The following is a 13,151-nucleotide window of genomic DNA, read 5'->3' as shown; positions in this document are numbered from 1 at the left end:
ACGCCGCGCCACCAGCCTGTGCAAGAAATCCACCCTTACACACGCAGGCTGCAATGAGAGGCAAGAGCAGCGTGTCGTGCCGGGGTCTCTCTTTTTTTTTTTTTTTTTTCCTTAGCCATACGTTCCTTCCACGTCTATCGTTTGCCTTTATTATTTATGTGGTGCCGTGTGATATACATTAGAGCCTCGGATTTGATTGGCGTTTGCGATGACAAGACCTGTTTGTTAAGTTGTAAGGCTTCCTCGGCTCCCTCCCTTGTTAAATGAACTCTGGAGGAAGGATGCCACCGAGGCACAACAATATAATAAATGTCAGGGATATCCGCAGCACCGAGATCAAATGATCAATCCTTGTCCCCCGGATAATCATTTTAAATTCGCGCAGGGGGAGATTGATTTTTTTTTTAAGCTCTTTATTAATTGCTTCCTCGATTATTATTTTTCCCTTCCTCCTGCGGAGGTGTTAACTCTGGTGCTGGGGGCACCTTTGGATTAATTAAACGCATTTTTAGTGTTTTAGCGTTCTGCTAATTTTCGGAGCAGTCCCACGCTCCCCCGGAAAAGAAACAATGGCCCCTTGCTCCTTTGGTTGCCATTCAAAGCAGAGGCTGATGGGCTCTGACCGTCTCAAACTCGAGCGAAGAAGAAGGAGATAAAAAGCCAAACCGACCAGCAGACAAAATTCCTCCAAACACCCGATAACCCTTAACGTTAAAGCCCGAGGAGCGGAGATAGAAATAAATAGCCGGGAAGCCGGCTCCGCTTGTGGAGAGGCGCTGGAAATGCCGGCGCTCTGTTATCGGGAGAGGGATTTCAGGCAGCTATTCAAGCGCACAGGGTAAGAATTATTCCCGGAGTACAACAAAAATTACAGCAGCCTACGGAGAACAAGGTGGGAAAATTGTTGCCGGTCCTATCTTAGATCCGGCAGGATATGTTTCGTTAAAATAAAATTAAAAAAAAAAAGACAAAAAAAAAAAACCCAGACAGACTATTTAATGCTCTATTTGTCGTCTACAAACTCTCGTGTTAACAAATCACCCCTCCGCTGCACGCAGCAGGATAGCTCTACACCCAAATAAACGTTTTAGGTTTTCATTTTCCCCAACGGCATCTTCAGGCGACATAACAACAGTAAACAAGAAAACAGACCCTGCAATGTTTACACGCATCTGGAGAGCCCCCCTACCTACGGATAACCCCCCCCCCAGTCAAGCAGCCTCCTCCGAACCCCCCGAACGCACCGACACGCAGCTCCGAGACACCCCGCAACTTCTTTAACGGCAACGCAGGTCCCGTGTCCCCCCCCTACCCCACGCCCGCCAGAACAGGCAACACTTGCAAACCAGCATTGTTGGGTCGCTGATTATTTCGACCCATTTCATTAAGCGAAATTAGCTAAATAACAAATCAGGTAGAAATTCCAATAATTACAACAAACGCACATCTCCGGCTTTTTCTTCATTACCTTTTTTTTATTATTATTGAACAATCATTTTCTGTTCCTCTTGACAGCGATATACTTAATTGCAGGAGCACAGTTATTTGCTCAGCTGTGGGTCCGTTTTTACTCACGATGTTGCCACGCACAGGATGTCCTTACAATCAATTAAGTCTTCCTCGACTTTCATTTCTGCAACCCCGTTTACAAAACGCAGATACCTATTTTCACGTTTTCCCCTCCCTTCCCCCCCCACCCCACCTCCTCCCGTCTTTTATTCCTCTCTCTCTCTCTCCCCCTCTTTTTCGCTTGTGCCTCTCTCTGCCTCCCTAAATCAAGGTGCAAAGATGCCAAAGAGTGATGAAATGAAAAGAAAGCCAATTGCTGGACTTGAGGTGGGGGGAGATCGCTGCTGGGAGTCCGCCTGCGACTATGGAGCAGTCAGTAATTGCTGGAGACAGGGAGAGCTGGGGGTTGGGCGGAGGTAGCCATGTATAAATAGTGTGATCTCAAATTGAAAGGCATAAATAACAGCAGGAGTGATCTAACCCTATACAGCCCATCTTCTACGTGCGAAACCAGCGGGCGGAGGACGGGGCCACATCTCCCAGCGAAAACGAGCGGATCTCTGTGGATAAAAGATCACCGGGCAGCCATGGAAGAACTTACGGCTTTTGTATCCAAATCTTTTGACCAGAAAAGCAAAGAGAGCAGCAGCGGCGGTGGCAGCAGCAACAAGAAGGAGACGATCACGTACAGGGAAGTTTTGGAGAGTGGCTTGGCTCGCTCTAGGGAGCTTGGAAACTCTGACTCCAACCTGCAGGACATGACCGAAGGCAGCAACCACTGCCCGGTGCATCTTTTCAAGGACCACGTAGAGAGCGACAAGGATAAGCTGAAGGAGTTCGGCACGGGCAGGACGGCGGAAGGTAAGAGCGGGGCCAGGGGGCCGCCGCCCCTCGCCCCTCGCCTCGGGCCCCAGCCCCCCTCCCTGGACGCCCCTGACCCTCCGCAGCGGGGGGCGACCGGCCACCCCTGCCCCGGCGGGGCGAAGGGGCTCGACCCCCGCGTCCTCCGGCCGCCTCCCTCCCTTAGATCACGCACATGTGCCCGCGAACACAGCCGTGAAAAATAAGTCACAACTTCGGTCCTCGCACCGCCCCCCCCCCCCCCCCCGGACTTTTCTGTCAGCCCCCGTCCCCCGTCCGCATCCCGAATCGATCCGGTGCGTTAGGCGCTCGCTCGCCCAAGGGAAGGGAGCAGAGCAGGACGTCAGACATTTTTGTCTGTTCTGTGTGTTTTTGTACGAGGAAACATTGTCCGGGGAGTTTTAATGCCTGAGGAGACCTGTTCTTCCTGCTTCCGGGCCGTCAGGATGCTGCTGCTTCTTCTGGGAGAAGGCTGGAGGTGGAGGGGGCTCTCCCCTCACGTTTTGCCTTGTGTCGGTCAGCCAAGGGCTGCAGCCGACGAGGAGGAGGAGGAGAGGAGTCAGGCTGACGAGGAGCTGCCCGGGCCCGGGCGAGACCGAGCATCCCTGCGGGGAGAGGCACCGGCCTGCCCGTCTCACCCGGGCCCAGGCAGCACCGCATCCCCCCGGGGTGCGGGGACCGCCGGCCCTGGGAGGTCCAAAGGCCTTTCTTTTAGCAGGGAAAAAGAAAATAATTATTTCTATATTAAAAAAAAAACAAAAACAAAAACAAAAAACAAAAAACGGAGCAAGCTAAGAATCGCTCAATGGGCTGGCAGGGGAAGGAGAGAATAAAAAGAGAGGGGGATTAGAAAGTTGAGAAAGTGTCTCTAGGCGAGCTAGACAGGTGGACCTGCCTGGGGAGCTACCGGCTAACCTGGGGTAATAAAACCCGGTTAATAGGTTGGGAAACAACAACCAGTCTTTCAGCTGTTTCCTACCGTTTGATCTTGTTTAATATAACATTGGGCGTAAGGCAATTTAATTTACAGCCCAAACACTTATTTAATATCCTTCTCTCTTTCACCCCCTCCCCAAACAGAAGGACCGGGTATAATCACGTTTTCGGGGACCCGTATTTCTGCGCAAGCCGGTACCGCTCAGCGCTGCTGATTTTCCTTCTCTGGTCGAGAGACTGCAAAAGGCTTAGGTTCAGTTTAGAGGAATCATTCGCGCAGGAGATGGTTTTAAAAAATGAAAGCAGGGCATGCTGCGGGAAAAAAAAAATATCTAAAAATAATGAGAACGAACGAAAAAAGAAATCACTACTACTCCCCCTTTTCCCTGTGTATCGAAATTCTGGCTTGTATGTTTAGCTAATCTAATCTATGGAGAGGGGCTGGGGGGTGGGGATGGAAGGGAGGAGTTGGAAAGAGCTGAGATGCTTGTGACAGTTTAAATTCATGCCAGGTTTCAGTCTAATTTCAACTGATTCCGGCGTGTGATTTCAGTCCCACCGACACGCCAGTTAATATTTTATCCCGATCACGGACACGCTGTAGCCCCAGATCTCAGAAAGGAGACAGAGCTTTTGGACGCCCCCAATTCTTCCTAGGCTTTTGCTGGGTTTAGCACCCTCCTCTTTTCATAGGGTTTTTCCCCTTACAGCAGAAAAGCCAACAAAATGCCATGAAAACCAACCAGCGAACACCCTCCCCCCGCCCCCCCACCCCAGCATTCCGGAGGCCAGACCCTTCCCAAAGTTTTAGGTAACTGATATCCAGCCCGGAGCTGGAGACAGGGAGCCCGGAGGAGCGATTATGGCCGGGGAGAATTTTCGTTTGGGAAGGGAAAAGGAGCACTTCGGCTCGGGTCGCCGCTCTGCTTAGGCACGGGTGCCGTTCGGGACGTTTTATTACGTTCGATTAACGTAGGATTTGCAGTTAAGTCATCTGCATTTTGGGATGCCCCTCCGTTTACAGGATAATGTATATGTGCATGCACACGTTTGTGTATGTCTATACATACATATATGTATTTTTTTTTTAAAGTATGTATTTGGTGAGGGAAAACGGGTCCAATTCGGGATGGCCTGCAGATGCGGCGTCCCCGCCGCCCGGGAGGTGAAACAGGACAAAGGCGGCAGGCGGAGCGGGGCCGGTCCCGGGGCTCCGCCGGTGCATGTGCTGGATGCGCGCCCCGGCGGGGCTCCCCGGGCAGGCAGGGGATCCCGGAGGGCCGCATCAGCCCCCAGAGGTGCCCCCTGCTCCAACACCTCTCCTGTTTTCGTTAGCTGGATCTAAAGGAGGGCCGATGCTTTAGGACGCCTGGCATTAAGGGGACGAGGGAGAGGAAAAAAAAAAAAGAGGAAAGAAAGCTATAAAGCCAAAATATGACTCCCCAAGACAAAAATAGAGCAACAGTTTTTCCCCGCTGCCCATCCCCTGGCCCTCCTCCTGGGACAAACATGCCCAGGGGCTCCTCTGGCCGCAAGCTCGCCCCGAGCCCTGTTGGGTTTCATGGGGGGGTTGCTGTTTTGGAGGAACTGCGGGGCACCGAGGGTCCTTGAGCCCGCAGGTCCGAGGGTTTCGGACAGGTCAGCTGGTATTTTGGGGGAAGGAGGGGTGATAAGGGGGAGAGGGACGGACAGTCTCAGGCCCATGGAAAGTTTCTTTTAGGAGGCAAATATTTCCACCGTGGCTTCACCATGACACAGGTGGGGAGTTTCTTGCATAACCCTCTTTACTTCGGGGCAGCACGGCAGAGAAGAACCCCCCTTCTCCCGCCTCTTCCCACTGCCCGGAGGTATTGGGGCGCCGGCGGTTTTCCTATCGGCCCCTTCCCTGGACTGCCCGTACCAACCGGCGGCGCGGCTTCCTCCTCCCCTGGAAAGAAAATAAAATTATATGTATATGCGTAGTTTCTTTTCGCATGGGGCATCAGCCAGGAAAAGCAGTGCGGCTCCCTCCCTCCACGGACCCAGCTCCGGACCCCCTCCACCCTACCAGTTGCCCCCGCAGGTTGCGCTGAGTTTGGGGAGGGAGGGGTGCTGCGAAGAGAAACTTCGGAGAGGTGCGAGGGGAGGCTCAGTGTCGTTTCTCCCTTCCCCCTCCCGGCAGGGATCTACGAGTGTAAAGAGAAGAGGGAAGATGTGAAGTCAGAGGATGAGGATGGACAGACCAAGCTCAAACAAAGGAGAAGCCGAACCAATTTTACACTAGAGCAACTGAATGAGCTGGAAAGACTTTTTGATGAGACTCACTATCCGGATGCCTTCATGAGGGAGGAACTAAGCCAGAGGCTGGGACTGTCTGAAGCTAGGGTTCAGGTAAGAGAAAGGCTCTGTTCCTGGAAACGGCCTCACCTCACTTCCTAACCGCCGGCGGATCCTAGCACAGTGCCCCGCTTCATCCGAAGCGGGGAGGTGAAGGCCGAGGCGACACGCGTGACGGGGAAGCTGTTTGCGACTCCGCTGTACCTGTCCCGCCAAACAGCAATTCTGCCTTGGGAATGCCTGCCCGTGCCTTGCATTTCCTAGGAAGGTGGTTTAATTTTTATTATTTTGTTTCTTTTTGAGGAGGGTAGTGGTGATGAATCTCTGATAACTGAGCAACTTGCTATTTTAAAAATTATTGTATTTTGTTTTCCTTGCAAAAGTGCAGTTAACTCTCCCTTAATCCTCACTTTCTCCCCCCTCTCTGCTTCTTTTATGGGGCCGTTATGGAAAAAAAAAAAAGCTCAGAAAACAATCGCTGTGAATAAGGCTAGACGGTTCGGGTGCTGAGGGACGGGATTAGCCAGAGCCGGGGGAAAGGTGCCGGCTCTGATTCGCGCAGCAAGCGTATGAATGCATAGCACCCCATCTGCTGGAGTCTCCCCCCCGTCGCCCTATCCCCTCCCGTCCGGCTTCGGGTACAGCTGAACACGAAGTAGGCTTCGAAACCTCGAGAAGAGGTCCGGGTTGCTGTGGTTCTGGGGCCATCAGAGCCGTTCGTTTGGCTGCCTCCACACCCATGATTTTAAAATTCGATTTTCGGTTTGATGGAGGGGAAAAAATACCCCCCTCCCGCCTTAAGCCAACTAGGGAATGCATCCCCCAAAACAGATGTCGCATTCAAACCAGAAAACCCTAGGAATAATTAATAAGATCAACCTGTGGCTCCCCGAGCAGGCCTAGAGCACAGAAACCTGAAGGAAGTTCCTTCTCAGGTTATAACACCGTGCTTGGCCTAACAGACCCAAACCAAAGCCCAAGAAGAAAAAGTGACCAAGCCAACCCCCGTTCCGACCCTCACCCTTCAGAGATGAGCAATGCACTTGCACGTGTATATCCACCTATAGATAGGGGGGTGCGCAGGGGGACCCATAGTTGCACAGGGGGACGTCTCCCTGCCTATCCCAGGGCAACAGCATTGATGACAAGAAACGCAGTCCTGAGGTGGAGTGGGGGGACGGGTCGTCTCGCCCCCCCTCCTTAAACCTGAACCACGGTGGGAAGCCAAAAGGGCAGGGTCCTGCACAGCAAGGCTTCGCCTGAGCGAGCGACCATCTCTCTTCAAACAACTGCCTCCTGGAGGCATTTCCCGAAATAAATAGAGTAGCTGGGTTGTTTTCTTGTTTTGTTTTCTTGTTTTGTTTTGTTGGTTGTTGGGTTTTTTTTGTGTTGTTTTGTTTTTCTTTTTTTAAGGCTCTTTTCTCCCCTCAGCTCCTGCCTCCCTCAGTATAACCGAGCTGGGCAAGGGCTGGTGCCGGGCCCACGCCTTAGGAAGGCGGGGGGGGGGGGGCTTGCAGGGTGTATTGCAGGGGTTCAGAATGCTGCTGGCCTCCTTTCTCCTGGAAGATTGATCTAAGCACACCAGATAAATTAATGAAAAGATTAAACTTTTGCTGAAGGGGACATCAACTCTTATGTCATCTTCCCAGATCTTCTTACTTGGGCTCTGTAATATCTTTCTGAGGCCTTGATGTACTGTTTCTATAAAAATAAATTACTTGTAATTGAATTCCACACTCTTTCTTTCAAGTACTTTATTACTGAGCAGCACCTTAACAGGATGTTCATAGTTGAAGGAAAATTGGTGCTTCAAGTGCTTGCAGATCTTAAAAGAGCACATAAAAAAAAAAAGTTATACTGATTCAGGCAGAGATTATGAGAGAGATTTAAAAAATCAATAAATTTGATCATCTTACAAAAGAGGTTTGAATGAATGAAAATAAGGCCAGAAATAAAAGAAATATCAAGAGACAAAAGAGGAGAAATGGATAATTAATTAAGAACTAAGCAGAGAGTGTGATATCCATCAAGAAATGGAAGCAGGGAAGAAAAAGGAGAAAAGGGGAAAAGGGAGAGGTTTTTTTTTTCTTAATACTTTCAGGATTGTTCTCTAATTCCTATTTGAGCCGCTTGTCCCTTGCTGTTAAAGGATATAGTTTCAATTTAGTGTGGAAATTTGCTGTAAATAAATTGAAGCTCCTATGGTAGCTAGTCCTTATTAACCTTTTATTTTTAGTGTTGTACTGGAAACTCATATCACCCAGCTGTCAGGGTTATAATTGAAAGTTATGAGACCATAGTGAGGAGCGGGCAGTAATTCAATTACAACAAATATCTTTGGGTTTATGGTGCAGGGCTAAATTAAATGTCATTATTCACTGTCTCTAATGGAAATCAAAAGGAAATCAGATTAGAGCATTTGTGAAAGAAATCACTGAGTGATCCTTAATGAAGAAATAACTGTCTAAAACAGTGTACTGTGCTTTACTTAGCATATTCATGACTAATTGGAATTGATCGTGAATCACACCAAGCCTGATTTATTATCGCTTAACGCAATGGCTAATTCATCACTTTTATTCCTCATAACCTTATTTTTTCATAGCTAAAGGGAAAGGGCACTTCGTTTTCCAGATTTAAATATAATTTCTGTTTGAAAGATGTTCTGATTTGCAAGAGAAGTTGTTTAAACGCTGCTTAAATTCCTCCTGACAATTTATACTCCTGAGGAGGGGGGGCGGGAGGCGTGGGGAACACACACACGGAGATTTCCTGCAAGGATTTACAACAGTAAAAAAAAAAAAAAAAAAGTATTATTGTCGCTGTAGCTGTACAACGATGACGTTTTGCATGCTGGTATTTTAAAAATACGTAAATCCCTAACGGCCTGGTTAAAAGGAGAAGCGTTGCATGTTGTTAATATTTGCCTATTGCTGGTAGGGAAAAATCGTGCCGTGCCGTGCGTTTTCAGGGCAGCGATGCCCGGTCAGGGCGGGGAGGGCTGTCCGTCCGTCGGTCGGTCTGTCCGCTGGGCGCTCCTGCCCGGCTACCTAGGCAGGCAAAACGGTGCTCCAAATAAGAGGGCCAATTCCCACTTAAGAAAATCACTGAGGTACCCGAGGTAATTAATGCCTTTGGAAGCCTTTCTTTGCACTAATTACTCCGTTGTAAATGACCATCATTAAGGCAATTGAAGAAAGCTTGAAGGGAAAATTTGATGTAGGAAGTGCAGTTAGTATTAATTAACCGTATGATCTCTTAGCAAGTGCAAGAACATCAAAGGCTGTAGGTGTTTACTCAGCGACAGGATTTTTATCAGTGGTGAAAATCAATGTTTGCCCATAATCGGTAGGTTTTGGTGCAAGGATAAGGGTCCGCAAAAACATTTCGGTCTGCGCCTCTGAGGATCCTTTGGGGAGAGCTGCTAGAGCAAGCATCCCGGGAGGGGGAAGGCGACGAAGGTCCGAAATGTCCCTGGAAAAGGGGCAGGGGAGCCGCGGCGGCAGCTGCGAGCTGTGCGCTTGCTGGAGCCCGAGAGGCTGGAATTGGGGCAGGAGGGTGGGATGACAGGCGTTTCTGACACCCCGGCCTGCAAAGATGTTGCTCTTGCCTGGCCAAAAGTCTACAGAAGCGGGTTTTGTTTTCTTTTAACGCTTGGGGAAGGGGGAGTGATTCAGCCCCTTTTTGTATCTCGCATCTTCTCGGAGTCGTACGGCGCTTCCGAGCCCAGCTCGGGTGAGGGTCCTGTCGCTTTGGACCCCGCAGCCGGACCTGGTCCCACGCTAGCCGCTCCCGGCACGTCGAAGTGTGACTGGAAAGGGAGCTGGAGGGGGTCCCACCCGGCCTGCGTGTGGGCTTGTTTTAGGTGTTCGCGGGAGCGGCCCCTCGCTCCAGACGGGTGGCACAAGGACGGCAGCTGCCAGCCCGGGGGGACGTGGGGGCGAAGCGGCCGGTTCCCGGTGCCCTGGGCTGCGAGGGCGCTTCTGATCTCCGTGGTTCAGCTCCCGCTGAGAAACCGCACCAAAGAGCGGGACTCCGCTCCCCAAACTGTGTCCCCCCTCCCTCTCCTCCGCAGCACACAGAGGGGCTCACTCCGCCTGGGGTTGAGACTTCGACAAAGTTGGGGGGGGGGGGTCCCTCACAAGTCTTAGCAGCTCCCCAGTCTACCTCCATTTTGGTTGTGGTTGTTTTTTTTTTTTTATTGGTTGTCTTTGGGGTTTTGTTGTTTGTTTTGTTTGCGTTTTTTTCTTTTCACAGGTCTGGTTCCAGAACAGGAGAGCAAAGTGCCGAAAGCAGGAAAACCAGATGCACAAAGGTGGGTGGGTGCGGGCCGGGCGGGGGGCGCGGAGCCCCGAGGCCACCTTGGCCGCTCACCGGTCCCGTCTCTTCCCGCAGGTGTGATCCTGGGAACCGCCAGCCATTTAGACGCTTGCAGAGTGGCCCCCTACGTGAATATGGGAGCCCTAAGGATGCCTTTCCAACAGGTAGTCAGCTCCAGTTTTATTTTCCTTTTTCCCTCGGCGAGGCTCTGAGCCCCCCGCCGTTCGGTTTGCACGGGAGGAAGCCGGACACGTTTACAAGTGCCGTTTATACAGAAGTTGGCACGTATTAAAAACAGGCTGTAAAACTTGGTGCAGCAGCCCCCCGGCCCGCCTGCCGGGAGTTCAGGCCCCCTCGATCCCGGGGAGTGGGCTGAGCTGGGGTCGGGGGGGGGGGGGGCGAGAGAGGCCCCGCCGGTGCTACGGTTCCCCTCCCTCCCTCCCTCGTGCAAGGGGCTGGCACTCGGCCCCGGGGCCGCCGGCAGACGTGGCACAGACGGGCTGGGCTCCCGGGGGCGGGGAGGGCCCGGGGGGCGACCGGGAAAACGCCGCGGGGACCGAGCGGCCCAGGGAGCGGGGAGAAGGGGGGGATGTCAGTCTTCGCCCGGAGGCAGTGGGAGAGGAGGGTCTACCATGCGTAGGCGAAACAGTGAGGGGGAAAAAAAAACAAACAAACAAAAAAAACCCCCAAACAAACAAACAAAAACAACAACCCCAAAACTCTGTGGCCTCTGGCCCTGTCGCTCTCCCCCTCCTTCCCCGGCGAGCTGTCGAGGCCCGGCCTTTTCCACAGGCAAAGGCCCCCGGGGGAAACCGGGAGAAGGGGGATGGAATTCCGTCCCGCTTCCAGCCGCCGGTTGTAACTCCCCGCCCCCCCCCCTTTTTTTTTTTTTTTTTTTTTCGGTCAATTAATCGGAGGGAATCGATTTTTCGCAGCCCAAAGGGACCCTCCGCTACCTTCTCCCTCTCAGAGACACGTGGAGCCGACAGATTAATTGTATTGATTTTTAAAAAGACATATTTGGACCGAAATAATTAAATACATAAATAAACTCTTCCACCCCCCCTTTTCCCGAACCTACCCGGAGCTGAAATCTCTCAGTCAACCCAAGGTGTTTGTGTAGGTCGGGAAGGCTCCAAAGCAAACACCGACCCGGTGTACGAGGGACCCGCGGCCAAAGGGTATCAATAAACATCCCTGAAAAAAAAAAAAATATATATATATACATGTAGAAAAAAAAATTAGCTATTTAGCACTTGTTGGCGCCCGTGCGTTGGGCTGCGTATCTTTTTTTTTTTTTTATATACTTTTTACTTTTTAAACACCGGGAGGGTTAGGTACACCTCTAGGTAAGAGCAGAGCGGAGATTTGCGGGGGGGGGGGGGGGGGGGGGCTCGGCAGCCAAGTTGGGCTCCGAGCCGTCGGGGTCGTGGGGCGGCGGTGGGGGGGGGGGGTTGGGGGGGTAGGAGGGGTCTGGTGCCCGTTTCGGACGCCGCGGGGCTGACGCCGCGCCTGTCTCCTCTGCCGCCGCCGCCCAGGTCCAGGCGCAGCTGCAGCTGGAGGGCGTGGCCCACGCGCACCCGCACCTGCACCCCCACCTGGCGGCCCACGCGCCCTACCTGATGTTCCCGCCGCCGCCCTTCGGGCTGCCCATCGCCTCCCTGGCGGAGTCCGCCTCCGCCGCCGCCGTGGTGGCCGCCGCCGCCAAGAGCAACAGCAAGAACTCCAGCATCGCCGACCTGCGGCTGAAGGCCCGCAAGCACGCCGAGGCCCTGGGGCTCTGACACGCTTCGGCCGAGACGCCCCCCCCCCCCCCCGCCCCCCAACCCCATCCCACCACGCCCCGGGCCTGTGTGTGCGTGTGCGGCCCGCACGGCCCGCCGCTCTCACCCCCGCCCCAGGCCGCCCTGCCGCCTTCTCCCGCTGTTGTTGCTTAATTTTTTTTTTTTTTTTTTAAATTGTCTTTTATTCTCCCCCTCCTCGTTTCTTTCCCCCTTCCCGAGGTCCGTCAGCGCTCGGCGGCGGCCTCCTCCTGCCGCTTTCCTCGCCCCCAGGGACTCGGCGGCCGGGGGGAGCCGGGCGAAGAGGGCGGCCCCGGCGGCCGTTGGAGGCCGTTGGCGGCCGTTGGCGCTGCGTGTGCACCGTGGGGACTCGCTCTCACGCGTGGCCGCCGCGGGGCGAGGGGCGCCCGCCGCCAGCACCCGCGCAGCCACCCCCCACGCCCACGCCCGTGCAGCGAACACGCACCCACGAGTCAGAGACTCCGCGGAGGATAAAGTAGGTGGGAGGAGAGAGAAAGGAGAGTTTAAAACAAAACAAAACAAAAAACCCAGAAAAAGAAAGAAAAAAAAAAAACGAAAAAAAAAAAGGAAACGATCTCTAAATCATGTTAATCTGTGAACATTGGGGACGCTTTGGATTTTTGACCCTGGCAAAAGTGATCGCTCCAGCATAACGTCATCTGCTGCTGTCAGTTTTGCTACCTTGTGCATGTGTCTAACTAAACACGTTTTGAAGATCAGAAATATATTAGAAGGAAACTAAACAAAACAAATAGTAATAATAATAAATAATAAATCCTTGGGGCTGGTCTCCATTAAAGATGACATTTCTTTGTTGCCAACAGTATTATTTCACTGCCATGAATCTCTTCCATCACTGAGGAGCTGCTGCTGCAGAACTGGTTTGAATTTAAATGTGGAATTTCAGATCTGAGGCAAGGCAGTTTTTTTTTTTTTCCCTTTTCTTTCCTAAAAAAAAAAAGCAAAAAAAAAAAAAGCAGCAATAACAAAAAAGTGCGTCTCAAATGGCTATGTCCTTTGAAAGGAGAAAAAGAGACTAGAATTAACTAATCATTAGTGTAACTTGAAAGATGGGAACAATAAGAAATGCACCTGTTTTGCCAGAATCACCTGAATGCGATGAAATGCATTGTGCCATAGAAACAGGTCAATTTTTCTAATTTTTTTTTTTTGTTGTTTTGCTTTCCAAATGTCTGGATCTTTGAATCAAAATCCCGCTGTTTTACAGGATGTAGAGAGATTGACTTATACAACAAAGATGGACATATGGTTTTAAGGCATAATACTGATGCAGCATTAATTTTAGTGAAATGCAATTAAGTGCAGTAAAGTGCAATACTGTAAATATTATAGATTAAAAAAAAATAGCCGTACTTATTCTGTTAATAACCGATTCTGCAAGAACCA

The 13,151-nt window shown here is 51.6% G+C and overlaps 1 protein-coding gene across 1 annotated transcript; it reads left to right on the top strand.

The window, feature by feature from the left end:
* Nucleotides 1–2,030: 2,030 nt before the first annotated feature.
* On the top strand, nt 2,031–11,735 carry SHOX (SHOX homeobox). The gene is made up of 5 exons (XM_086740602.1): nt 2,031–2,370; nt 5,468–5,676; nt 9,880–9,937; nt 10,018–10,106; nt 11,481–11,735. Exons 1-5 carry the CDS (start codon nt 2,097–2,099, stop codon nt 11,724–11,726), a joined length of 876 nt encoding a protein of 291 aa, XP_086596728.1. The 5' UTR covers nt 2,031–2,096; the 3' UTR covers nt 11,727–11,735.
* Nucleotides 11,736–13,151: the final 1,416 nt, after the last annotated feature.

This window comes from Chlamydotis macqueenii, chromosome 1 (genome assembly GCF_036417535.1).
Source record: "Chlamydotis macqueenii isolate bChlMac1 chromosome 1, bChlMac1.mat, whole genome shotgun sequence".
Taxonomy (NCBI): domain Eukaryota; kingdom Metazoa; phylum Chordata; class Aves; order Otidiformes; family Otididae; genus Chlamydotis; species Chlamydotis macqueenii.
Note: the sequence above shows the minus strand (reverse complement) of the source record. Positions and strands in the feature narration are given on the sequence as shown.